This window comes from Podarcis tiliguerta, assembly GCF_965153285.1.
Source record: "Podarcis tiliguerta genome assembly, chromosome: 7".
Classification (NCBI taxonomy): Eukaryota; Metazoa; Chordata; class Lepidosauria; order Squamata; family Lacertidae; genus Podarcis; species Podarcis tiliguerta.
This window is the reverse complement of record NC_139540.1, coordinates 6,579,776-6,606,744: the sequence shown is the minus strand read 5'-3', so window position 1 is coordinate 6,606,744 and position 26,969 is coordinate 6,579,776. Positions and strand designations below refer to the sequence as shown.

The 26,969-nt window shown below is 41.7% G+C and overlaps 1 protein-coding gene and 1 long non-coding RNA gene across 31 annotated transcripts in view; both read right to left on the bottom strand.

The window, feature by feature from the left end:
* PTK2 (protein tyrosine kinase 2) overlaps positions 1–26,969 on the bottom strand; it is a gene marked incomplete at its 3' end in the record, with an annotated part of 189,825 nt that overhangs the window by 38,807 nt on the left and 124,049 nt on the right. For 9 of the 30 annotated variants that reach the window (XM_083450459.1, XM_083450458.1, XM_083450465.1 and 6 more), the window contains 8 exons: positions 24,386–24,438; positions 12,832–12,888; positions 10,405–10,502; positions 8,221–8,305; positions 5,704–5,804; positions 4,000–4,115; positions 1,957–2,057; positions 1,009–1,098 (listed from right to left, as the gene is read on the bottom strand). In XM_083450459.1, coding sequence (XP_083306585.1) covers positions 1,009–1,098; positions 1,957–2,057; positions 4,000–4,115; positions 5,704–5,804; positions 8,221–8,305; positions 10,405–10,502; positions 12,832–12,888; positions 24,386–24,438 — 701 coding nt within the window. Of the gene's footprint in view, positions 1–1,008; positions 1,099–1,956; positions 2,058–3,999; positions 4,116–5,703; positions 5,805–8,220; positions 8,306–10,404; positions 10,503–11,572; positions 11,594–12,831; positions 12,889–18,308; positions 18,327–19,634; positions 19,719–24,385; positions 24,439–26,969 lie in introns of all 30 variants that reach the window. The other 21 variants (XM_083450474.1, XM_083450445.1, XM_083450473.1 and 18 more) reach the window with 5 other exon arrangements.
* Positions 13,930–18,302, bottom strand: LOC310682267. Its single transcript, XR_014513829.1, has 3 exons — positions 15,822–18,302; positions 15,048–15,462; positions 13,930–14,803 (listed from the first exon to the last, which is right to left on the bottom strand). It is a non-coding gene; the product is annotated as an uncharacterized lncRNA (long non-coding RNA).

Sequence of the window (26,969 nt, the reverse complement as noted above, 5' to 3'; positions counted from 1 at the left end):
CGCCTACAGCAAGAACCACTGATATTGCATCACAATTTAGCATGGGCAAGATAACCAAGGATCGGGCTTTGTAGATGAGGGGGTGGAGTTCTACTAATCAGTATTGCCATTTTTATGCTGTTTTGCTACTCATAAAACGTCACAGCAGCTTACAAAGTAAAGTAAAACAACAACAGCAATGAACACCAGCCGAACCACCACAAGAAGCAGAATCAAACACCAAAGGCTGCCTGAAAAACCTGTCTTCACCCATCTCTGTAAAGACAGAAAAGGAAGAATAAATTCCTCTTGGGAGAGACTTGCAGAGTATCAGGAGCTACTCTACAGCAGATAAACAACATATGCAAGGCAGAACACCACATCCGGCACTAGCTAAAGCTTCTGAGTCATTTAACAAAGCAACTTCATCACATAGTGTGCGTTACTAAAGTTTAATATGAAAGCTACCAAAGCATGTCTAACAATGGCAGGGCTATACCAGCAATCTGGCTTTTCAGCCAAAGCAGGGAAAGGCACTCCAGCCTACAGCTACCAACATGGGATCCAGGAGCAATGGTTGATCCAACAGCACCTCCAGACTACAATTCTGAACCTTTCAGGAGGGAGAGACCTTGTCCAGAGAAAAGGCATGTCCCAAGGCAACCAATTTATTGACTCTCAGTTACTGGGCCACCATGAAGCCCAAACAGCAATGCTATCCCTGCTCCCATATAAGCAAATGCTCATTATTTCTTCCTATGGGAAAAGTAAATCACACGCCACAGTAAAAGCAAAATTCGCCTTCCACCCTGTCATTAGGTTGCCCAGCCTCACTGACATGGACGCAGCAGAATGATGCAATGTATGTAGGTCTGTGTGCAACATCCAGAGGTACATTGCACCCCATAAATCCTTTAATATCCTTTCACAAGGATGGAGGGAACTTGTCAGTGTGAAATATATGGGAAATGAAAGCCTGTAAGTGGTTCACATAAAAAAACCCTATAAATGGAGCTCATCATCACTTACCAAACATCCAGACGTCACTGGCTGAGGTAAAACGTCGGAAGTTGATGGACTCTGGTGCCATCCACTTGATAGGCAATTTTCCTTTGGAAGCTGGAAGGTATAAATCACGACTACTGAAGACCCGTTAACTGCTAATGCTAAAGTATATTCAGCTGATTATCTTGAATAGTATACACACTGTTCTTTCTCCTGGCCATTTGTAAAGATCCTTTTGTGCCGTGCTCCTCAGAGTGCAGCATCAATTAGAAAGGCGAAGACCAAGGAAGGTGCCCCACAGTTATACTTTCATGAAAGGAGTATAAGTAACAGCAGAGACTAAAAACCTAATATTACGGTCAAGCTGCACTGAGCCACTTGTATTGCTGATTATGATGCCCCTTTGGTTGCCGTTTACTCATCTCCTGCCGCACTCCTCTGCCCTGCCTTGCTAAGCCACTGCCTTGCGGCAGGCTTTTCTGCCATCTGATCTCTTTGGTACTCACATGCACTCTGACTTCTTCCAAGTTTACAGGCCTTGCTTTTCACTAGGCTGGCCCAGAATCTGGATTGTTGTTCCACATGCACCACAGAGGGCAAGAGGGCAGAATGCAGGCAGCTTGGCTCCCTAGCTCTCCATTAAAATAAATCAGGTGTGCAATTCTAAGGAAAGTGTGATATTTTAAACCGACAGGTGCTGAATGTCATTGGGCAGATAAAATCTGGTTACTTATTTAAGAAAGCTGCAAAGCAGAATAATTTGCAGAAATAACATTTTCCTGGCTTCTCCCAAATGTATTTATACAACATTGGTTTATTTTTTAAACTGGGCTGGGTTTGTCTTTACTTGCCATTATACTGTGGTTCTGTGTTATGTCGCATGGACCATCTTAAAATCAACTGACTTAGTAAATACAATGACGTTGAGTACATTTTGGAAACCATGCCTTGCTGAACATTCCCCTTTCTTACCTTTATAATACGTACTATCTTCCATATACCGGGACAAACCGAAGTCACCTAATTTCACACAGTCCGTGGAGGACACAAGCACATTTCTAGCAGCAATATCCCTGCCAGAGGACACAACAGTTATTTCCTTTCACATCAATTTAAGGCATCAAAAGTTTTGACTATTAGCAGTACTCTGTGCATTTCATCACACTGAAATCTAGCATCATTCTCCCTTACTAACCTGAGTTATCTCCTCCTGGTAGAAATGACAAGTGCAATACCAGTATCGGACAGCATGGAGGGCCGCTCCTGCTCACCTGACCTCCAGTCGGTCACATTGCTGCAATTTAGGCAGAAAGGGAGGGGAGGGGAAAGGGCAATGTGGTTCAAACACACTGGTGGAGTCAATCTGGTGCTCTTGCCAGTGTGTTTGCACCATGCCAACCCTTCTATCCCCTGGTAAGCAGCAGCGACACAATGGTCTGGAGGTCAGGTGAGCAGCACTAGCCAACCACTCTGTCCACGCTCTGTGCACACAACATAGTATATGAAAGTCTGTTTAGGTTCTACAGAGAAAACAATGTGAGTATGCAAGAAGCTACCTTATGCCCAGCCAAATCGATGTTCCTCTAGGATAACCATCTGCAGAAGTCAGACTTTGCCCTGTTACCAAAAATTCAGTGTAAATCACTGAATTGAGACCTTCTTTATGTTAAGTGTGTGCAGCACCTTCAAATCTAGGGCGCCTCTCTGCTGATCTTGCCCTATCCATGTGAAGTTGAATTACAAAATCTTCATTAGTTTCAGACTCTTGCCTCTACCGTACACACAATTTCTTCAACATGAAGAGCAATTATAGCCCATTCTCTAAGCTAGTAAAGTACCAATCCACTCATGTGCCTCTGAGTGATAGCAGGTGCTTGGAGAATCAGAACAACTGGGAAGTACAAGAGTTTCCAAATTTCTGTTGCTCATACCTCTTTTCACCGTATAAATCAGAACTCTCCCATTTCTCCTCATGGTGAAAAAAGCTTGCATTTCACACCAAAGAGGAAGTGCAAAATGCTTTTTAACACTACAGGGGGGGGAGCTTACTGTTTCCCAAATTATTTTTCATGAAACCCCCACTTTCAATCTCAACTCCAGCATAAACTCAGAAGGTGGCTTTAATCCCAGGTCTAACTGGGATTTTGTGAGGATTACAAAATGGAGTGCATGGAGTACTTTGAACAAACTAAAGTAGCCTTTGCCAACCAAGTGCCACCCAGATGTTTCTGTCATCCATATTTAACGCAACATTTTATTCACTCTTATTACTTAGAAATCTGAGGGGTTGTTTCTACTGGTTTTCAGTTTAATTGCAGCAGAAAACAGCATGAGTATAGTTCTTCCTGCTCTTAAAAACACTGCCGATGAGCTCTCACGTTTTGAAAGGGTTTCAAAATTGCATTTGCAAATCACCAGAAGATGTCTTGGCAGACTCACTTGCTGCAAATATTTTTTTAAAATACTAAAAAGCGGCAGTCCAGCAGGTGTCACTCTTCACTAAGTCTCTTGAGTGCAGCTGCATCCCCAATGGGTGAACAAGCAAATGCATTTTGGAACTTCAAAGTTTTATTCTAAACTTGGGAGTATTTTTATTCACACAGTAAATTAAGTTCTAATAAATTACCGTATTTTTCGCTCTATAAGACACACTTTTCCCCTCCTAAAAGGTAAGGGGAAATGTGTGTGCGTCTTATGGAGCGAATGCAGGCTGCGCGGCTATCCCAGAAGCCAGAACAGCGAGAGGGATCGCTGCGCAGCGCTTCCTCTTGTTGTTCTAGCTTCTGGGATAGCCGCACAAAGCCTCTCCAGGGCACGGGGAGCCTTCATCCCACTGCCCTGAGGAGGCTTCGCGGGGCTATCCTAGAACCCAGTGTGAAGATGCAGTTCTAGATAACAAAACATTTCTCCTATCTTTAAGCAGTATAGCCAAACAGCCTGGCTGCTAAAGAAGACAAACATACGTATGCATTTGGGGGTCTGAAACTAAAATTTTGCAGGTTGAAGATGTCTTACCTATGTACAAATCGTTTGCTCTCTAAGTAGGCAAGTGCTGTGCTAAGCTGATAAGCATACAGTATCAAAGATGCCAGATCCAAGTTGTATTTTCTTACTTGCAAAAACGACCGCAGCTTTATGGATGAAAGAGAGAGGAAAAAGTTCAGGCAAAATAAAAACATAGCTGAATGAACAAGTGACAAAATGTTGCTGTCCGGGGTGCTTTTATTTATTGTTCCAAAATATTCAACACAACCCCATTTTCTGTCTCCCAAGCTCCAGAACAGAAACCAGCAGTTGAGTGACTACTAAGTATACCCAGCCTTATTTTTTCTTTTTTGGGGGGGAGGGGGTTAGTCTCTCCCTCCCACCCTCCCCCAGTTCTTTTACCTCTGCAAAACATGGGAGCCTCCCCATTCATGCCGGTATTTCCCCCTCATTGGCCACATTTGGGCCACAATACTATTGGGCATTTATCCTGCCAAAGGCATTTGGCTACCCTTGAAATAAAGTCATATAACAGGCCTTGCTCCCCTTTCCCACAATGTCCACCAGAATGCTCCCAAAGGCATCTCCCTACCTGTTCTTGTGGATTTGTTGAGCTCTGCCTGAGCCCCATTCCCATAGATACAAGGAAACCAGCAGCCCTCTGCTGTGATCCCTAGCTCACCTTAAGACTCCCTGGGTCTTAAGAATGCTGCTGCACTACTTCCTTCATGCCTCACCCTGGGATGATGGGGCCTGATGATCACTCTCACCTATTGATACTCTTATTTATTGTTTACTGCCTGGTCTTTGCTTGACTCTTTAGAGTGGGGTGGGAGCCTGTGGCTCTCTAGATGTTGCTGGACTACAACTCCCATCATTCCTGAACATGCCCATGCCCAAACACCACTTAGCAGAAGATGTGAAAAGAGACCAAGAGGTCATAAGGCAGATATGAGCCCTGTCCACCCAATTCTGCAGCAAAAGCACTGGACCGGGCTACAGCCCACAATATAGCCAAACTGGTGGCATTCGGCTGACAGCACTGAATTGAAACCCCCGCTCCTCCACTTTACAATATTAATTTGTCAGGTGGAAGGAAGTGGTAAATACGGTAATCACTTCAGTATTTTTTTTAACAAGTAATACGAATCAAAGCATTTCTGGGAAAAAGAAGGAAGACAAAAACAGGTTGCCGGCAGCTGTTGGGAACAGCATTAAGGGGATAATAATAGAATTTCAAACAATAATGCTAAAGCATTAGAAGGGAACTGAGCTGTGTAATCTGTTACACATAACAGCTACCCTAGTTCAATTCTCAATTCCACTGTATAACCTGGTTCAAGCAAATCTATTAGGAATAGCTCTCTCTCAAGGGTAATATGGTTTTACTTGTTACCCATTAATACACATCTTGTGCACAGCATGCATGAAGGTTTTAATTTATTATCAGTTCCACTCTCTGTTTCACTACAAAGAACCCCTTTGAGGACTGTGAGTCAAACAGCACTGGGGTAAACAGGTGCAAATCTCCCATCACCAGCACAGCTAGGCCTGATTACTCCAGGGTTAAATTTGAACCCCAAACTGTGCAGCTGCAGAGTTTTGATGAGTGTCTTGGAGTGCAATATTCAAGCAGCAAATACATGGCTGGCAAAACAAGCAGTCCTCCAAAAACTCTTTGTAAAACATCATCTGCAAGACTTAGGCATACACAAGCTTCCAAACTTTTCCTACCTCTCCTAACGTACAGAGCTCCATAATGATCCAGACAGGGTTTTCTGTGATAACACCGATCAACTTGACGATGTGAGGATGATCAAACTGACGCATTGTTACTAGAATGGAGAAAAGTAAGCTTTGTTGTTAGGAATCACACTGTGATCTCAAACAGATTAGGCTGGTGGGCAAATAACACTTCTGGGAACAAGAACTCAAGTTACAAACTCTGGACTAAGAAATCAGAAGCGTCAGAAGCACTTCATGTAATACAGATTCAACATGAATGCACATCACAGGTGGCAATTTAGCACCACTAATAAGTCAGCAGTGTCTTTCAATAGGACTAAACCAGGTACTCCAATTCAACAAAATCTGTTTGGGTTGAAACCCTCTAGAAAATTAGTATCAGGCATTGTGGTAAAAGAAGTAGAGTAATACTGAAGCCCAGCTTCTTCTTCTTCTTTGTAAGACACCTTAGCATTTCTTATCTAGTCACAATGTTTATGAATAATTCAGCTATTTATCCTTCATAAAGGGAGGAGGAAGAATAGTTAACTAGTTAGGATTGATTCATAATGTTATTACTGTGGTGATAGAATTTAGCACTGACATGTGTATGGAGTCCACAAGAAAATCTCATTTAGCGCTTTGGTGTTTATCAGATCTTATTTATTATGGGCATAATTGCTCTATTATCAGTCTCATCAGAAAAACAGCAACACCTCACACTTGCTAAAATGTGCATCTATTGATTCATGCTGTGGAAGAGACAGCATTCTATAGCTGAACCTGGAACACCAGCCTTTTATCTCAGAACAGGCAGGGAAACATTCCTAAAACATTTATTAAACATAGCAGTTTTATATTGGTTGCTCATGCTTTTCCCGCAGTTACAAATTGTATGTCTTATTCCTCTGATTAAACTGTTTATTGAAATCCTAGATTTATGAATCAAATCCACACCTTCTATATGTCTAGGTTTTGAAGAGTTGCTAGATTATGCGGGGGTGAGGAGAACAGTGTTATTCCTGACAAGGACCATTGGCGTCAAACACTGCAATGTCTTTACAACTAGATTGCTGGTTGTGGTTCCTTCCAGATCTCACATAACCCCTGTTTTAAAACAGCTGTACTGGCTGCCAATTCATTTCTGGGCCCAATCCAAGGTGCCTCCAGTTTCATTTTAAGCAAAGCTTCCCCCAAATTCAGCATCTAATTCCAAGTTAGTTAGGGGGAGGGAAAGCAGGAAAGAACTGAAAACTCAAGACAACCAGGTGTGGAACTCCATGGCCTTTCTCAAATGAGCAAACTGAGGTGTGTGTTTTCTACACACAGATGGAAAGTATGAGAAAGTACTTGAGTCATTTCTAATATCAGCAGAATCCTGATTTCTGGTATCAGCAGATTCAGCTAGAAAATAAAAAAGTGAAACCCGGCTTCTCAAGCTGTGCTAGCCGTCCATTTGGCTTGATATGCAATTCAGGGTTTTATGTGTACATTGGTATCAGAGTAATTCAAATATGTGGCCTTAAAAACAATCTGTATATGCACATATCTGCATACAGTAAGTAAAACCCTACTTCAAGTTAATGTAAGGTTGAAGGCAACGGAACAGAGTAATTGCACAAATCTGTCATAGAACGCAAAGCTCAAAATAATGAATACGCTAAGTTTTTTCTAAAAAACAAAACTTATACATCTATGCAACCCCTGAGCATGAGCCAAATTTTGGTTATGCTTAAAGTGTGGAAAAAGTAGCTTTAGGTAATGGAAGCTGCTCTGAGGCATATTGGTGTTATTTGCTGCCCTCTCATTATACTACATTATAAACTGTAAAGAAGCCAAGGCCCCCTTCTGGAAAATCTGAATGCATATGGCCACATTGCCTCTTTAGTTGCTCCCACATTTATTTTCAAAATTGAGGCATTGCTTTATTAAAAACACAGACATTGGCTTGGAACCCAGAAAAGGCTGGGGTAACAACTTCAACATGCCGCAAATGGTTCAACTTGTCAGCAGCATGAACCAGAATTGGTCTGCCTCATAATATACAAGCTACATGAAAGTGTGGTGATAAAGTTCACTTTCTAGCTGGCCACAGGTTCTGTTCTCCGTTAATAAAATGTGTGCTGCAATGACCTACCAGAGATGTTGCAAGCACAAAAAACATAAAACATGGCACTTCACAAGTGCTATAAAATTGGTGATATGGTAAAAATATAAAATGCTTATTACCTTTTAGTTTCAGGATGGTTTGTGCACATAATGCTCAGAGTAAGTCAGCTTACAGCTTTCATGATGAATTTGTGCCATTATTTACATACCTCTGACTCTGAAAATTCATCATTTAATGCTGCTATGTTTTCAACATAACGAAGAATGAAGGCTAGAAAACCTGCTCTCAAAAACAGATAACTGAATAAAAGCAGGGATCTCAGAATTATAAGAGCATCTTAAATTTTGTGGCCATATGATACACGTTCCCCACCTTGGCTTACTGAAATGTAAAGAGGAAGTGATTTTAGAACTTACAGGCTTCTTGTAAGAATTTCTCTCGCACACTGTCTGAGGTGCAGTTTTTACACGTTTTGATTGCAACCGCCATGGCAGGGTTTTCCTGCAAGACAGAAAAACCACATTGTAAAAATGATGGTCACCTCCTGTGAATATTTGTTTCTTTGGAACTATAACCAATGACTATGAAAGAGAGTTTTGTTTTGGGTTTTTTGGCAAAAAATCATGGTAAGTTACAAGTGTATATTTTCATTCAATTAATTCATATACATTGGCAATGTTGTTTCTAAAAATGTTGCATAGAACACATCTTAAATGTTTTTAAAAACATATTTGCAACAAAACATTGCTAAGCATTCTCTCACTCTGTAATAATTTTGAAAAACACAGAGCTTGTGAGTCATTTTGGAGGCAGACTAGCATCCACTGTTACATTTCTGGGTGATTCCTCCACCTTTGCCCAAACTTGAGACAACTTAAGGAAATGAGAAATCAAACTGACACAACTTTTAGTGAGTGTTGAAAAACACCCCCTGCAACGGCATGTTTGTGTCTCCGTGTCTGCACCCAAGCAAGCGTGCAAGCACACACACTTTAAACCCAAATACAGTAGTACCTCGGGTTAAGAACTTAATTCGTCCTGGAGGTCCGTTCTTAAGCTGAAACTGTTCTTAAGCTGAAGTACCACTTTAGCTACTGGGGCCTCCCCCCGCTGCCGCACGATTTCTGTTCTCATCCTGAAGCAAAGTTCTTAACCTGAGGTACTATCTCTGGGTTAGCGGAGTCTGTAACCGGAAGCGTATGTAACCTGAAGCGTCTGCAACCCAAGGTACCACCGTATCTATTTATATCCGCCACCTTGCAAGGAAATCCTACCCATTCCAGAATAACTCTCTAGGGTTCTCCCCATTTTATGTGATTTCACATATGGGGGGTGGGGAATGGAACCTGTATACAAATTACCTCAATTTTTGTGTGAAATGTGCAGCAGTAACAGTAGGCTGTGTATGATATCAAACAAGTATTTTGATGGACAACGAATTATAAGGGCTGCTTCTAGCTTATTTGAAGACACAGGTACAAACATGTAGGCTTAGACAGATTAACACGAGCAACATTTAGCCACATTATGTAAAGTTCTCTCTCTCTCCCCTCCCCCCGGGTAGATCCCAAAATGTGGTGTTGAAGAACTACTGTCCTGCCCTGTACCCTTTGACTTACAAGGTACCATAGACTTCTAGCTTCTTCAAATACAAGTTCATGAATAGGAATGAAGGGACATGTCATGCCCTTCAAGTAATAATGAAGGCTCCACAAATAATCAGAAAGCCCAAACTAAAGAATTCTATCCCTGCCAAGCCATGTGAAGCAGTAAGACAGAATGATATTTCACTTCCCAGGTCAGAGGTTGGCTCCAGACAAAGGTGGTGGATCTCCTTTGTAATTCTTGGTTAGAGCGTGGTGCTGATAACACCAAGGTTGATGGTTAAATCCCCATACAGGGGTCATTTCCAACTCTACAGTTCTATGCATAGCTGTCAACTTACAGATTTGAAAATAAGGGACCAGCAGCCTCGAAAATAAGGAACCAGCAGCCAAAATAAGAGATTTTCCGGACACAGGTATGTTCAACTTCTGAGCCCCTCCGAGCCAAAGGCAGAAAGCCCAGCCAGCAGCCAAACGAAGCCTCAAGTGGTGGTTCCCACAGCTCAGCAACCCAGCAAAGGGGATGCAGCAAGGAAAGCCACCGTCACCTCTCCGCTGGGAAGCGCTGAGCAAAGGTGAATCCCCAGGCAAAGCAGCCGATTTGATCGGCACAAGGTATGCAAGCTCCACCCCCCAGTCGTTCTTAGACTCCTTATTGGGTGATCAATACAGCCGAGCAACACAGTTGAAGCCTTCCTCCTCCCTGGCCGGTAGGCAGGGAGGGAGAGGAGCTGCTTCCTTTGAAACCCGGGAAATTTAAGGGACATCATCAATAAGGGACAGCAGCGGGACACAGCGCTGGGATAAGGGACTTTCCCGCCAAACAAGGGACGGTTGACAGCTATGGTTCTATGATTCTTTCACTGCTCTTACTGGATAAAATATTAAATGTTTATCCACCAAATGTATATGAAACACAGTGTTTTCACAGAACGCATAATTAAAAGAAAGAGAATACACTTTATGAAAAAGTATGAAAACAGTAAGGATACCTACTGGGGTCACGTAAACTCCTTGATGAACGTCTCCAAACTGCCCTTCACCAATGCAGCGTCCCAGTTCAATCCGTTCTCTCTGAATCTCATAATCCCTGGCTATTGAAACAGAATCCATTTAAATGTCAATCTACTGATGAAAAGCTTTCAGCTGAAATAATCCACAAGATGCCAAAAAATTCAAAAGTAAGCCGCACAAATGATTGGCATTTGAAAAACAGATTAGAATTTGCTGCACGCAATCTATAAAAATACGGTCTGCACAGCAGAATCCTCTTAAACAACTGTTCGAATGAAAACCCTGAAAAGAATGCTGTGAAATCCAGACGTACTGAATTAGTTCCAATGTGTTTAGTTATTATTAATGCAATAAATATAATTAAAACATCTTAATTGGATTATGACCTACAAGACCACATGGAAAGAAATGCAAGTAGCCTAGATTATATGGGTTAGCCTCCATAAACAGTATGTTTAAGAGTTCTCTGCTATATTGTCTTTCGGGTGCCTGAGGCTGGAATCCTTTGCACAATTACCTGAGAGTAAGTTCCACTGAACCAAGTGAGACCTACTTCCAAGTAAACATTCACAGGATTGCACTGTTAAACACCAAATCAGCCTGGAGTATTTTTAAAGAGGTGCAAAGAGATAATAAAAAGAACCAGATATTTACAAAAGCAACACCTAAATTCTGGTGATATTTGATGCAAAATTGACATAATGAGATTGTGCATTATTTATTACTTTTGTTCTATAGTTTACTGCATATTCCTAAGAAAACCAGTGGTTTCCTAGAGCATGAAGCAATGTATCTCCAATCAATTTATTTATTTACTTGGAAACATGCTTTATTTCTCATTTCCACTGCCAGCTACCTCCAAAGCAACTAACAAGTACTTTAGGTCTTATTCACTTCATTTACAGTATTTGTAACATTAAGTGAGGACAGCTCACACAATAAAAATGGGCTTAATATGTCCTACACATTTTTTAATTGACTAATGCATTGTCCTCTTTAAAATCCCAAAGCTATCAAATATATTGGCTAAATTCTCACAATCAAGCTAATTAATATTTTATATTAATAAAGTCAAGTTTTTTTTAAAAAAGACACCATCACATCATTCCAAAGTTGCAAGCACAGAGATTATTAAAGGATCTCCTGTTACCTTCATCTATTCCATAGCTTTCTGCAGTGCAATTAAGAGAAAAATCAAACACTTCCTTAGAAATAGCTTCTTCAAAGTCATAAAACATTTGGAAAATACTTCTAATATTTAAAACCCACAGACACAGAGACTTTGTATATTAATTTAGTGTGAGCCCCACAAGTATAAAATCTTAATTTCTTTTTGCCACCATCTTCATGACCCAAGAGAGGCAAAGATGTCATTGGTAATCCCTGTTCCCAGCCTTTATTTGCAAAGTGCAGCATGTTTTAGGATAGGGCTTCAGAACATGCAGTGCTCAGTTCTGAGATCTACCCTCTCTCGTTACTATGGCCCAAAACAATAGAAGCATCCAACCATCCCCCCACCCAACCCTGCAAGGGGTTTTTATTTATTACATTCATGTCCACTCTTTCTTCCAGGGTGGCCTACAAAGATCCAAGTTCAGCAGATCCACACAGACATTTCCCCTCCTTTGGGAGGAGGCTGAAAACTTGCTCTTACAAACTGATATTTCCAGGGGCTAGCACGCATCTGGTCTCACAAAAGGAAAAAAAGAAAGAGGGAAGAGGAAGAAGCACCCGTGGACCTGGCTTGTCTAGGCAAGTTCTGAAGTCGACCAGTGCCACAATATCCAAGACTGAATTCAGCACTAAAGCAGCCAAGCCGAAGCCCCATTAATGCAATGCTGTTTGTCACTGGGCTGTATTTCAGACTGCAGGCAGGATTCAAGCGAATGAATGCTCCCCCCAAATACTCCTTCAACATATAAACAGGGTCTGCCAGTGGCATGCTAGCTGCAGACGTCCAATGTGGGGAAATCATTCAATTCTTTTGAGCGCTCCCCTGAAATGGTACAAGCTAACAACAGATATACCACACCAAGTTTTTCCTCATGTATTTTAAATGGTAATGGTTTACATGGTGTCTACAGTTCTTCATTTTCTAACCTGATGAGTTCACCCCCCCCCCCTTAATTTCTACTAGGGTGTTTAATTGTTAGCTTTGTTTCATGAATCAAGCACAGATAGAAGAAGAAAACAGAATGTAAATCCTATAAGAATATTCTTGCCCACAACATTTCCCTTTTAAAGCCATCCGGTTTTGAAATGTATCGATCTTCTGACCAACAAGTTACCTAAAACCAATTGAACTAACTGAAGCCAATGGATCTCAACTGGCTTAATTGCAAACGGCTTGCTGATTGCTGTTCTGAAGTTTAGGAATACAACAAACTCCAGAATGAACATTTTACTTACTTGAGGGCATGGTATAAGTATCTTCTTCATCTATAATCTCTGCATAGTCATCCGTTTCTGAAAGGAAAGAATCAGAGAGTTTGTAGGAGGATTGACATTTTGGGGGGTAGGGATGCTGCTCCCTTTCCCATTTAAAAAGCAAAAACCTGTAGCCTTTTCAATCTTCACACAAATCTGCTTAGGCCACCATGACTAAAGCTTCCCCATGCACCAAGTTATTCATGGAAATGAAGATGATCTCATTGCCTACTACATTACACCACACAGACTTGTTTTTCAGACATTAGAGACAATTTGAATGCATCTTTTATTAAATAGTAGACAGTTCCCCTATTTAGTTCTATTAGTCAAAATATGAATTAAGTCCTGTCTGTATCATCAATTGAAATTTCCAACTACAAGGCCCATTATAATCCAATGGTGTGGGACAGGAATATAAATCAAGACCCTTTCTAAGAGGTGCAAACAAGCAAGAACTTTGTATATCTTATGCATTATTAACAATTTGAGGATGAAGGATCCACTAGCAGCAAGAGTCTGATGTTTAGTTTCAGTCTAGCACACTATGGAGTGATCTGTTCCCTTAAAACAAAAAAAAAGAAAGATGGATTGTACATCTACATGAAACCACTGAGGTGGCCAGGTTGCTCACAGGGGCAAGACAGTTTTGAGCATATTACACCAAGCCTGGCCTGACTGCACTGGCTGGGCCCAATTTTGACCTAAAAAGCCTTAAAAGGATCAGGACTGCAATACCCCAAGGACCACCTCTCTCCATATGACCCTACAGACCCTGAAATCATCATCATCATCATCTTAATGTGCCTCCTTCACGAGCGATCCAGAAGATGGCAACGTAAGAACAGGCCTTTTCTGCAGTAGCTCCCCATTTGTAGAATAGTCTTCTCACGGAGGTTCGGCTGGCACCTTCATTATATACCTTTAGGCACCAGGGGAAAACACTCCTCTTCAAACCAATCTTGCTATTAACGTCCTATTACATTTTGAATTGTTTGTGGGATAGGGGTACGGGGAAGGGGGTTGAAGGTTTGTTTTTGTTTTTATTCTGCATTGTGTATCTTGTATTTTTAATCTTGCATTTTGAGAACTGCCCTGAGATCTACAGATGAAGGGCAGCATACAGATTTAATAAATAATAATTGTAAATTCCATCTGCAAATGAATTTGATGGCTCGTATTTGTCTAGATTATTCAAAATTTATACAGAAGTAATTCACTGGGAACTAAGTAATGTTAATTATAAGAGTGGCACCAGGCCCGTTGCCAGACCAATTCTGTGCTACCAACCCTGCTGTGTGGGAATCCCTTGCAGATGATCATAGTGCCTGGAGACAGTCAGGACATGCATCCATGGCAATGACCAGAGGAGAAATGACCGCTGGGAGGAGCGCAGAGAGAAGGAACGCGATGGTACATCTGCAGTAGCACAACCAAACACCTTCATCTGCCCCAGGTGCAACAAAACATGTCTATCAGCCTCTACAGCCACAGCAGGTGCTGCAATCTTCCAACAGTCTGCTTCACCCCAATGGTCCATTCCTCCATTGTCTACCAAGAGAGACAGATGCTTACAATACTCAGTAGCAGTTCACGGGGAACTAAGAGTGGCAAGTATGTTTATATAAATCTGCCTTGGACATGGATAGCTCAGTTGGTTAGAGTGTGGTGCTGATAAAGCCAAGGTTGCAGGGTTAATCCACTAATGGGACAGCTGCATATTCTCTATTGCAGGGGGTTGGACTAGATGGTCCTCAAGGTCCATTCCAACTCTACAATTCTATGCTTCCTATCAAGCCAAATCTATTCCACTCCTGACAGTGATCTCTTAGACCTCTAGAAAGGAGTGGGAAGCAGATGAAGACTCACACATTCTTGCCCACTAACTGGGATAAATATCTGAAAGCCTGCACTCTCACCCCAAGCCCCCTCTATGAAGACAATACAGTCATACCTTGGGATAAATACGCTTCAGGTTGAGCGCTTTTGGGTTGCGCTCCGCAGCGACCCAGAAGTAATGGAGTGTGTTACTTCCGGGTTTTGCCGCTCGCGTATGCGCAGATGGTCAAAATGATGTCACGCGCATGCGCAACGAAACGCAACACGCGCACTGTCGTGCCTTACGATCTGTTCAGGATGCGAATGGGGCTCCGGAACAGATCCCGTTCACATCCCAAGGTACCACTGTATGTTTAGACCACAATTCCCAAAACATTTGCTCATCTGTTCATTATAAACACTGCACCTTTATAAAAAGTTAAAAAACACAATAGGGTACATAAGCTACTGTTCTAAAAACTTGCTGGTGAGAAAGTGCCAATGTTTTCCCTTGATACTTGTGTGATGAGCAACTCTGGACCACCAAATCCTGTCCCTTCTCAACCTCCAAACTCTGGTGACATATCCTGGCCAAGCCTAAGTGCTCCTCTGAAAACTCTTCACCAATTACGGTACTTTTTGAATGACTATAACGCCCCCACTCCCAAAAAGTGGTAATCAATTGTGAATGGAGCAGATTAATTTAAGTGGTTTGGTATCTCTGCATTAAACATGAAAGTGGGATTTTGTCCCTTTCCCCATTATTGGTTTTTTTGGGGGGGGGCACTGATTTAGCTGTACAGTGGTGCCCCGCAAGACGAATGCCTCGCAAGACGGAAAACCCGCTAGACGAAAGGGTTTTCCGTTTTGGAGGTGCTTCGCAGGACGAATTTCTCTATGGGCTTGCTTCGCAAGACAAAAATGTCTTGTGATTCCTGGGGGGTTTTTTTCGCTCCCCACCCCCCTTTTTCTAAGGCACTAAGCTGCTAATAGCCTTTTAGCAGCTAATCCGCTAATCCCTTAAGCCTTTAATAGCCGCTAATAGCCGCTAAACCGCTAATAGCGCTAATCCGATAATGGGCTTGCTTCGCAAGACAAAAAAACCGCTAGACGAAGAGACTCGCGGAACGGATTCTTTTCGTCTTGTGAGGCACCACTGTATTCTTTCCACTTAAAACTGGTATACTCTGTAACAGAGACCAAAATGTAAGACCCTTCAGGTCTTTTCATCTCATTCTATCTTTTGAGTTCAATCTTCTGATTATTCCAACTTTTTAAACTCGCCTTCAATCTTGGACTTCTGTGCATTCACTATTTATTTCGTCTCCTTGATCTACTCATTCTCCCTCTGCCACCTTGGGTGACCTACTCCTGTCGTTCCACCTCCCTGTAGCAGCCTTTGACCACACCTTTCTTTATGCGCAGTCCTCCCATTTCTTCAAAGCTCCCTCCACTATCAGTTTTCTGATACTCAGATACTGAAAAGCATCTCTCCACCAAATCTCACATCTCAGTGGTAAAAACTGCCCCTCCTTCATTTGATCTGTTCCCAAGTTCTACCACTTCCTTCCTTTCACTTTGCTGTATCATCTCCTCCCCCCCCCCCCAACCCTCTCTGGCTCTCAGTAAACAATTCAAATGCTCACCCATATCCAGATTCTCTCAAAAGCATAATTGCTAGAGATTTCCTGTTCTATTTGTCAATTTACTTTCAGTTCTTGCGGTGTAGTGTGGTGACTAAAACCTTATGACTGGATGTGAGAAACTCAGGCTAAAATTGTTTCCAAGCCATGAGGTTCACTGGGCAGCCTACAACCCAGGCTCTATCTCAGCTTAACCTTCCTTACATTGTTGATGAGAGGATAAACAAATATAACCCCACGTAACCCCTGAGTTCCTTGGGGAATGGCAGCATGCCAACATGATACATAAAATAAAAATCCACCTTTGCTGCTTCCTGCTTTGCACAGCCCAGCACTTAATCATTAGCTGCTCCTGTCTCTAAATTAAAGCACAGATAGAAGCAGCTGCAGCTGCCATGGTGTCTACTCAGTAGTATGCCCTGTTCAATTCCATGGGGCTTACTCCCAGGTAAGTGGGGTTAGGACTGCAGATTTATTCATCAATAAGTAGGTGTAGCATAGTGGCAAGAGGATGCTATCCTCAAATAGGATTATGGCTGAACATTGCACAACCCTGAACGTGTAGCATTTCCCATATAAAAGCATATTTTAAAAGCTATGGGCATACCTTCCCAATAAAGAGAAATAAAGCATGCTTTATATGCTTGTTATTATTTTGCTTTCACTTTATTACTCTTACACAGTCTTAGAGGTGGGCTTTTTCTTCACTGTGAGCAGAGGAAAACAATGCAGAAAGGCACACGTGGAAAGGATATAGCCAATTCTAGCAGCACATCTCTATAAGCCACCCTGGCGAATGTGGCCACGAGGCTGCTTTTGGCTGGAATCATAATCAAAAGGATGTTTCCAAAGCCAGACATTGTGATCCCTTCCTTGCATAGGTGCTGTTCTAGCGTGATGGGGAGCAAGGCAGCCCCAACACTGCAGACCCTCTAAAAATAATGACGTGCTCAGCATTTGAAGGATGATTAAGATGGCTATAGTATCTAAAGAAATGTTAATTTCTCTCTCTGTGTTTGTGTGTGTGTGTGTGTGTGTGTGTGTGTGTGAGTGAGAGAGAGAGAGAGAGAGAGAGAATGAATATAACAGACCATTCCATTTCCCCCTGGTTATTTTACTTTTCTCTTTAACGTATTGGAGAATTCGTATTCACCCAGGGAGACGAATTACTTGCATTGGAAAGAAAAACATTTAGCTTTCTCTGATACTGCTATTATGCCATAGCAAATATAAGCAATTCTTCATTTCGGAAGGCCTAGGAATTGCAAAGCCTTAACAGTGGCTCAGGGATGTCAGGCAGTGGGGTCTAGCACCAGCAGAGGGGGCCAGTTTTAAAGAAGCCATCTAATGTAAAGAAATGCAGCTCTTCACTGACTGCTGTTTGAGATATTCTTAATAACTTGGGTTGGGATTGGAACTTTTGTTTCTGTTTGGTCATTCCAAACAGATTCTCAGCACCACTCCAGAAGCCACACATAGAGTCCAGCCTGCACTTTGCTCTTGCTTCAGTATTTCAAATTCAGCGCGTATATTTGGGGTGGGGTGGGGGGCAATGGAAATTCTCCTTTTGGAATTAAACTAGATAAGCAGCTGCACATCTAGTTTCCTGCTTGTCCTCCATAAATTCCAGTGTAATATCCCTCCCCCAGTTCCAGCTCCAGGCTTGACAATGTGGTGTCAAGACGTGAGGTAGAAAACACTAGATGTTTCTGAGAAGGGAAGGGAACGTAGATGCAAAACTATCATTTGGAACAGCAGTCACATTTAATGTAAAGCCAACTTCAGCCCTCATTTGAAGGGTTTAAAGACAAACAAACAACTTCTATAGCCCTTTGTTCTGTGCGACACTGTGGAGTAGCAAGACATAAAAGCCAGCCTTAGGGCTACTTTGATTATTTTTTAAAATGACATTAGCAGTAGATCAGCGTAAGGGGCTGTAAAACTGCATGTTAGTGACAGACAGACTGAAATAGGTATAGATATATAACCACATATTACCGTCCCCACTAATTTCATCTGTTGATCCGGGTGGCATGCAAAGAGAGAGAGAGAGAGAGAGAGAAATGCAGGGAAGGGGAGGGACAAAAGGGGAAAGAAATGGGAAGATATAGTATTAAAATCACAGGAAAGTCAAACAGAATAGCAAAATCATATGCAGTCATCTTACATGCCTAGCTCAAAAGAGATCTGATAAAGGAAGAGGAAATTAAGGGAGCTCACTGGAATCCAGTGGTCTAATTCCTCACAGCATAGGACAAAATGCAAGCAAACAACACGGTGGTACAAATTTCAAGTGCATTTTTGGGGTAAGGAAACTTAAGCGGCTGTGCTTCATTACCAGTGGCATCAATCTGCTACGGGACAAGAAAGCAGAATAAAAAGGAATAAGTTGGCCCAAGGGGCAAACCGGCCTGATGCGTATGAAAACTTTCTCCTGTAATTTAGACTATTATGTAATGCTTGTACGAATTTGTTCTTGCAAAATCATGTGATGCCACAATTTGAAACTACTAAATACAATCCACGTTCAGAATTTTAGTACTAACTACAGAAACAGATTTCTAACCAACCAGCTCAAAAGATAATGAGCTGCAAACACCTGCTCATTAGAGGCATGGTGAAAGTTTACCTCTCTTCACCCCTAACTCCCCACCAAAGCCCCATCTGTCAAGGACCAACACCCAGGGCTCGGGCACACTCTACGTCCTCCCGGCCCGGGGCTAAAAGTACTCCTAGATTGGTGCAAGTCTTCCCCTCTCAGCCATGCTTTTGGTTCTCTTCCTTGAGCAAATTTCTTGCATTCGAGGATACTGGAGCCTCCCCCTGTCCAGCATGCTAACATGAAGGCAAATACCTGTCCCACGGTAAGAATCCTACAGTAGCAATGTCTGCACATGCCTTTAGACCTTTGCAAAGCATTACCACAATCACTTACTAACCTAAGTGACCTCAATACACTTTAATAGCTACTAATTTCTATTACATTAAACTGCATGCTATACCAGGGGTCCAAGAATATGCTGGCCCAAGTGGACCGCCGAGTAAAAGATTTGCAGAGCTTCTTCACTTGCATTGCCCAATTGTTTTGCTTACATAGTGTACCACATCGGTACAAAGGCGGCAGCATCTACACTTGTTAAAAATATTTCCTGCGAGGTGTGTATGTGTGTGTTGGGAAACGCTCTGAAATTTCAGCGGGATTATTCTTGGAACTCTGCTTCACAATTTTACTCCAACCTCAGGTGAACAAAACTGCAACAGAGTTAGTATTGTTCAGCTTCTGGGTTAGTCAGGAAGCCTAAAGGCAGAGCAGTGCAGTAGTACCCTTAGGTGGTGACTCATGGGAACAGAAGACGAAAGGGAGAAAGTGTCTGGCTTTCTTTGCTTTATGTTGACAGTGATTGACTCCTTTACCAAGAAGCGGAAAATAAAAAGAAAGAAAAATTATTTGGACACAACCGAAGATTGACGTATCAGCACATCTGCAAGGAATGAACACCAGAATGCAAAAGTTAAATGTTACATTTTTATCCTTTCAAGGGATAGTCAACTACATTAAATATGTCTTTCCTTCCTTTCTATGGGTATTATTACGGAAATGAATATTTTACTTCTACTTTGCTTTTTGAAAAGGGGTTTATCAAACAGGGGCTGTTAAAAGCTCAACATCTGCAAGCTCTTGTTTACAGCAATGAGCAGAACACGTCGTTTTGGTGTATGAACTGGCATAGATTACAAAATTGACAATTACTAACAAATCTGGATACTCACATGACTGTGTGTACGAACATAGACAAAATAACAACAAATGCAAATGTTTCACACATCATTAAGTAAAAGATAAGGAGTGAGAATATTTTCTTTTGCCCTAAAGAGGCAAAAACATCTTTCTGTATGACCTGACTTCAGCTCCTGGGGTCTTTCTTCACCTCCAGCTTCTTATCCCTGGCCTTTATATAATAAAAACCATAAGCTTATGCTGGTGTGTACCACAAGGAGATCTGCCAAATTCTTTTGGATCCACGAAAGTGGAGGATTGGACACTGATACTACAGAAACAGAAGGTGCGTAGGAAACATCTGAAAAAGTAGCAGTCCAGCAGACCAGTCAGACACATGTTTCCATTTCTCCTTCTAAACTCTGACAAATTATGTTTGGGAAAGGGTATGAGGAAAGGCTCTAGTGTATTTAAGTGTAAGTCTAATGCCGTAGAACAGGGGCCACCACCCCCAACCCCCATTTTCCATGATCACCAGTGTGGTGGCCTCCCACTTGGTGGAATGCCTTCCTCTCGCCACTCTATATATTTTGACAAGACAGGCATTCTTGCACAAGCCTTTTGAGGTGGAATATCTTACATGGTTTAACTGTATCGATCTCCATGCAACCCGCCTTGGAACCTGTTCTTTGTACTTTGCTCTGTCTCCTGCACTCTGTTTAGCAGCATCACTCTTTCTGATTGGGACAACCAAGAATCACAGGGGCCTCACTAACTCACAGTACAAAAAATGCAGTGGGCTATCAAAAAATCATGTGGGTGCTTTGCTCTCTTAGCTATCACAAGTAGACAGACCGAGCATGTTTCAAGCATGGTCAGCAGGAAAAAAAAATCGTAATCTCCAGAAACAGATGGCAGCTCAACATTTGCTTATCCTTCTTAAATCACTTCTAAGGACTGTGTGGTACTGAAGATACAAAACATTTTTCCCTATTCAGGGATACTAATATTCCCAACAGCAACATGCATTTTTCTTTCAGTTCATTCAATTCATTCAAAAAAAAAAAAAAAAAAAAAACCTCCTTGGGCTTTCCTCTTGTTGCAAAAAGATAGTCGTGGGACTGTATTATTATATGGTTTGCACAAGTGTCTTAAAACAAAGGCATCTGAGCAACTTGAATACACTAAAGGAGTAAGGCAACGGTTTATTTACTGAAAGATTTATAAACTGCCATTCAGGACAATTGCCCTCATATGTAATTTCACAATAAATATAATGTTAAGTTAAAATAGAAGATGCTAAGCCAAATAATGGTTCTGCTCTATCCAAAGCAGCTCAACACACTTTACTCATCCCTAAGGAGATGGGGGGAATGGCAGGGATCAACTTGATTAACATGTGCCACTGTCTCCCTGTATGAGTGAATTTGGAGCATAGTGCTGCTTCTGAATAAATGGCAGAAACCAGAAACAGAATTCCAGTATTTGATTATTATTTTTTCATCTAGATGCTTGGCATGTAGACCCACACTGCTTCAGTGACAGACTTAGAGATTCTACTCAACTCCACTGTAGAAGTACTCTAAAAAGGGGGTGGAAGGGACAGGAACATTTTGCTCTGTGGTGTGATTAATTAATTTACATCTTCATGTGTTGAATAGCACACGCTATAAGGCTGTGACTTACAGATTACACTGAGTGAACGCACATAGCATTTCAAGGCCAAACGGTAAACACCATGTGGAAACCAGGACAATTCTGTGCATGCACTTCCCTGTGAAACAGTCACACTGCCCATTATTCAGTGATACTTTTGTTTGGTGACCTTGTTCTTTAAATGGCTGGCAGGTTTTGCAGAACTTCTAGAACACTTAGATTCATGCAAGATAAAGAAGAGCAATGCTGATAAAATCAAAGAGTATCATTCTGATTTTGTGTTTCTTGGTTTTGATGGGGAAAGTGAGGCTTATCTATATAACCCTGCCTCGCTTTAAGTCTCTGGGCTACAAGTCACTTTAAATATCAAATGACAGCTCTCATTCTGCAGTTTGGGATGGCATCACCACAGCTGGTTTTGCACATTAGACTTTGTGCTGTTAAAACTCTGCTAAGCTAGATAAGCCAACATTAATTGTGCATTGTGTGCATCTGTTGCTTTCATTGTTCGGTGTCATTCAGACATATTCATTGGGAAAGTGTGCCTCTTTTATGTGATTGCATGAAACACAACTTCCTTTGAAGCTAGTGGGTACATTTCGAGAAAAACCCAAAGAGACTATCTCCCCCTGAAAAATACTATGCCCAAACTACCATATAATTTTCACACTAACGATCTGTTCCTGAGGAATGAATTCAACATGACAACAGCCCATGCCAAAACCTGAAGGAACTATACTATGACTTGAAATTATTTTGTGCAAATAATGGTTAGTAGTAACAAAATCTGTATGAATAACCATTTGGACTGTATGAGTCATTAGAGCTGTTCCAACATTTCTACACAAACTGGGCTTTAATGGTTCATAACAAAGTGTTTAGAAACTGCAGCCCAATGGCTGAATTGTTAAGGATTTAAAAGTTATCCTTCTGTGTTTTGGCCTGTACTCCTTAGACTTTGCTACATTTAAGAATGCATCCAAGCTGCTCTAGTGAAGTGGTGATGGATTTCCCAGTTGGCTCTCCATTGTTGTAATAAGAGTTCTCTGTTTAAACAAGAAATTGGCCAGTAGTTTCTTCAAGAATCAAGTGTAATTAAATCCAGCTGTACAAGCCAATAAAAAGGTTGATGTGAAAAGCAGACTGACCAAAAAGAAACAAAAAGAGCCAGAACAGAAAAAAGCATAATCCTGCATGCACAATCTCATGTCTAGATAATGGTACATAGAGCAATCAAACTTATAGACTTCAGTTTGATGTGCATGTTGACACTATCCACCCAACTTCTCCATGTTACACAAACCATTATTCACGAACGTGTTGCATCTACAGATTTAATGTTTTTAAAGACTTGAGAGACCAACTTTGATGCTAACTTATGAAATGGGACCTTTTAATTTCTCAGCATAGATGGAACAAATTCTCTCTCCTGATCCCTGTGTGTTTCCTTCCCTTCTCCTCTCAAAACAACAAGTAAACCAAGGGGTGGCTAATCTGGTTTGGCCTCAGGGCTGCACTTGCCCTTGGTCAACTCCTCCCCTACTCCTTGCTGCACTTGGGGCAACAAGCCACAAGACTTGGCTTGTTGTGTTATCTGAACCCAGGCTCATGTTTCTCCCTAAACAAACCACAAGGAGTAGCCAAGGCCTGTTCTTGGCTTACTGCTCCTGGTTTGTTTGGGGAGAGAAGTAGGGGAGGACTGTTCATGTTCAACTATGGTCTTCTTTTGTTATTTCCGCAGCAATTTTAGCATGTACAATGCTTTTTGGTTACAATTATTCTCTTATAGTAGCCACATAGTGATTAACATTCTATACACAGAGATTGAAGCAAATATGTGCAAACTGACAAAAGCAATAGAATAATAAATAAGGATAAAACTCATTATCACCCGCGCCTATTTGTCAAACCTATTTCCAAGTGTTGCAACCTGTCCAGAGTCTCCATGTGAATCCACTGAATTCTAGGATTTTTAACCCAGGTCTAAATACAACACATTTCCTACTGAACTACAGCATCGGCCAAACAGTCCTAAGTTCTCCAGCCTCTAAATCTTCCGCTCTCAGCAAGGATCACTACTTTATGCTTTGGTTTGAAAAGAATCCCAGAGTGATCCTAGTATTTGGCAACTCTATGCAAACAAGGGAATTGCAGCAGATTAAAATGGAGCACTTTATTAAGCCAGTAATTCACAGCCATATCAAGTTCTGTTGCTGATGACTAAATCCGTGTAGATACAGAGCACATGCACACATTTCATTAAAGGCAATGATATAAGATATTGCAGTTTTCACTGAGTTGTATATTCCCCCCTCTATGATAGCCCTTGCATACGTGAATCATGAAGGGCAGGGGTAGCCAACAAGATGCCTTCCAGTCAGGGGCTGGTCAGGGATAAAGGGAGTTGTAGTTCAACAGTAACTGGAGGGCACCAAGTTGGCTACCCCTGGTTGAAAAGTAACTTGCACATAAGCAATTCAATTATGTACTGTAATCACTTTTCATCTAAGCTTCATATAAGGAGATGCCTTTGTTAAACAAAAAACACCAAAAAACCCCCAGCATATCTTCCCCCTCCCAGCCTTCAATGATGTTTTGTGAGGAAGTAAGCAAAGGCTTTAAAATATTTAGCAGCAGAGAAGTATATATAAAATTACCAAAATAAAACTGTCTTCATAAGCAAAGTTATTGCAGGTCCTACCTGACACAGAGACTGTATGCGACCGTATTCCTTGCTTCTCGTTGTTGGCCAGCCTGTAACACAAGAGTTCAAATCTGTGAATGCTGTACATTGTAGCTCAAGAGAATTCCTTCTAACAGGGCACCTCCTGCAACTAGGAGGGCCAACCCATTTTCTACAGTGAAAAGTTTTGGAGGAGCAGAAAGTTGTCTCTACCATTATGAATCCACCAGGGGTGGGGGTGGGGGGAGAGTAGAGGGAATGCTATGAGGAGCCAATTTTAAACTTGATTCATCTTGACCAAGTCAGAAGAGAATAGCTTTATAAAGAAACTGGGTTAACAAGCAAGAGTTTAATTTTGAATTGCTTTTAATCCTCATTTAGTGTTACCCCAATTCAACACTGTGTCTACTTCTTATATGTGAAAGAGGGCTATGTTGTCTCTTTATTACACGTCTTATTATCTCTCCTGTTAAGTATGTAGGGCATATCCTTCTTAAATATTATTTCACCCCTGGGGGGGGGGGGACTTAGTAGGCTTAGTGTAGCTAAGAATTTATCCATTATCAATCTATTAACTTCAGTGGTGGTTGTACATCAAGAGAGTTTTAATCATGAAACACTATGAGCAATTCATAAACAGATTAAGTCTGCAATCTTTACATTTACTTGCACATAAGTCCCACTGAACTCAGTAAGAGATATCTGAGTAAACATGAGCAACAATGAACTACAAAACTGTGACCACCAGTCTACAGTAAAGTAACATACACTATGTTAAAATGACTGTTTTAGGACATAAAAATATATAACTGCATAAATAAAAAACGAAGCTCAGCAAAAGGAAGCCTCTTTAGATTTAGCATGCTGTGTAAAGGGAGTGTGGAGTTACAAGTGGCCTCACAGCATTTTGTTTGTGTGCTGCCAGAGGGAGGTGAGGGGCTCCTACATTCACAGCAAGAGAAGTTAAAATATTCATTCTTTGGAGACCAGGAAAAAACCAGAGTAGTTCTCCAAGCAGAACAGGATTTTACTACAACTTTAGTAACAACTACTTATATTGAAGCCTACCAGAATCTTTCAGTGGCTGATTGACCTGGTCTAGCTTGTGTAGAGAAGAGCATTTTGAGTACAGCTTCAGATTATGGTACGCTACAACTGCTACGAAAACATGGAGTGGATTTTAAACATTAGAGACCCCTCCTTATGCATAGCCTGCTGATTGAGGAACACACATTCATACTTAAATGTTTTCCTTCCACTGGACAACTGGCTGAGCATGTTGCTGGTCAAGAGAACTAAACTCTTTCCCAGCCTCTAGGAAGCCAAAATCAGAAGGGAAAGAACACCATAGCCATCACCTTTTGTTACACAAGTCCACCCAGAGAGCTTTGCTTAGGATCCCTTCAAGTCTGAAATCACCAAGCAAAGGGGGTGGAGAACCTCAGGCCGAGGAACCAAATGTGATCCTCTAAAACCCTCTATCTGGCCCTCAGGACTCTCCCCAATCTACACTTCCTCCTAAGCCATTCCCCTTGCCCCGCCTATGGCTCACAGGTCGTACTTTGCATCTTCCTCAAGTGCTTGTTCCTTGCAGGAATGTGCCCTTGAAAATGCTTCTTGTTTGCCTGGATGGAGGACCGAGACAGGCTTGTAGGAGCATTTGTAGGAACTAGCCTACTGTGCAAAGGTAGAAGCTACCTTTGTTGCTCCACCCACTTCTGCCCACCACTGGCATGTGGGGCTTGGAAGGCTGCAGGGGAGAGAATGTGTCCCTAGTGCTGGAAAGGTTTCCCGCCTCGTAACTACAACAACATTCAGAACTTTGCGGACAGTAAAGACTAATGCTCTCAACAGGGTCTTTTTGTCCTAGCGCTTGCCTTGCAGAAACAACTGCCCTGTGAGATTTGCCTTAGCCCATCTCCACTGACCTTTGGAAAATGCTGTAAAATATTTTCAGTTTAAGCTGTTTTTATACTGTCACTTAACAGGGCTACAGCCACTTGAGATATATATTAAGCACCTGGGATATATTTCAAAATAGAGCAAGTGCAGCAAAGAGTTAAAGCTGGCAGCCCATTGTGCTCTTGCCTTAGTCACCATTTGGCCATTACTCAACCCTGAAACCAAAAGCCTCAAACAATGTGCTGAGGATTCAGGCCCTGTTCGAGGGGGTAATGAGCCAAAATAAGGGCTCACACCCCTGCATGAGGCATATTTCAGCCATTTGGCTGAAGGTGAAGTTAAGCTCTCTTGCCTATTTAACAACACGCAGTAGTTATAATCTACAAGAGCTATTGCATTATCATGAATATGCTGCATTTTAGGACCACAAAGAAATGGAGATGACCTATTTTGATTGAAATGAATATACCAAATCAGAACAAAAGGAGGCCTGAAAGGGAAACAGAAAAAGAAAGGTGGCAATAATAATAGAGCTTTTCTGGGGGGAAATTTGCATCATCGTTTCTACCAATGTTCTAAATCTATTGCGATATAATTTGCCTGGTGACATCATCATAAATCTGTAGGCACCAATCAAAAACTTTCTTCTATAGCCAGGCCTTGGGCCTTTAACTGTCTGGGACCTTAGTGTATGGGGATG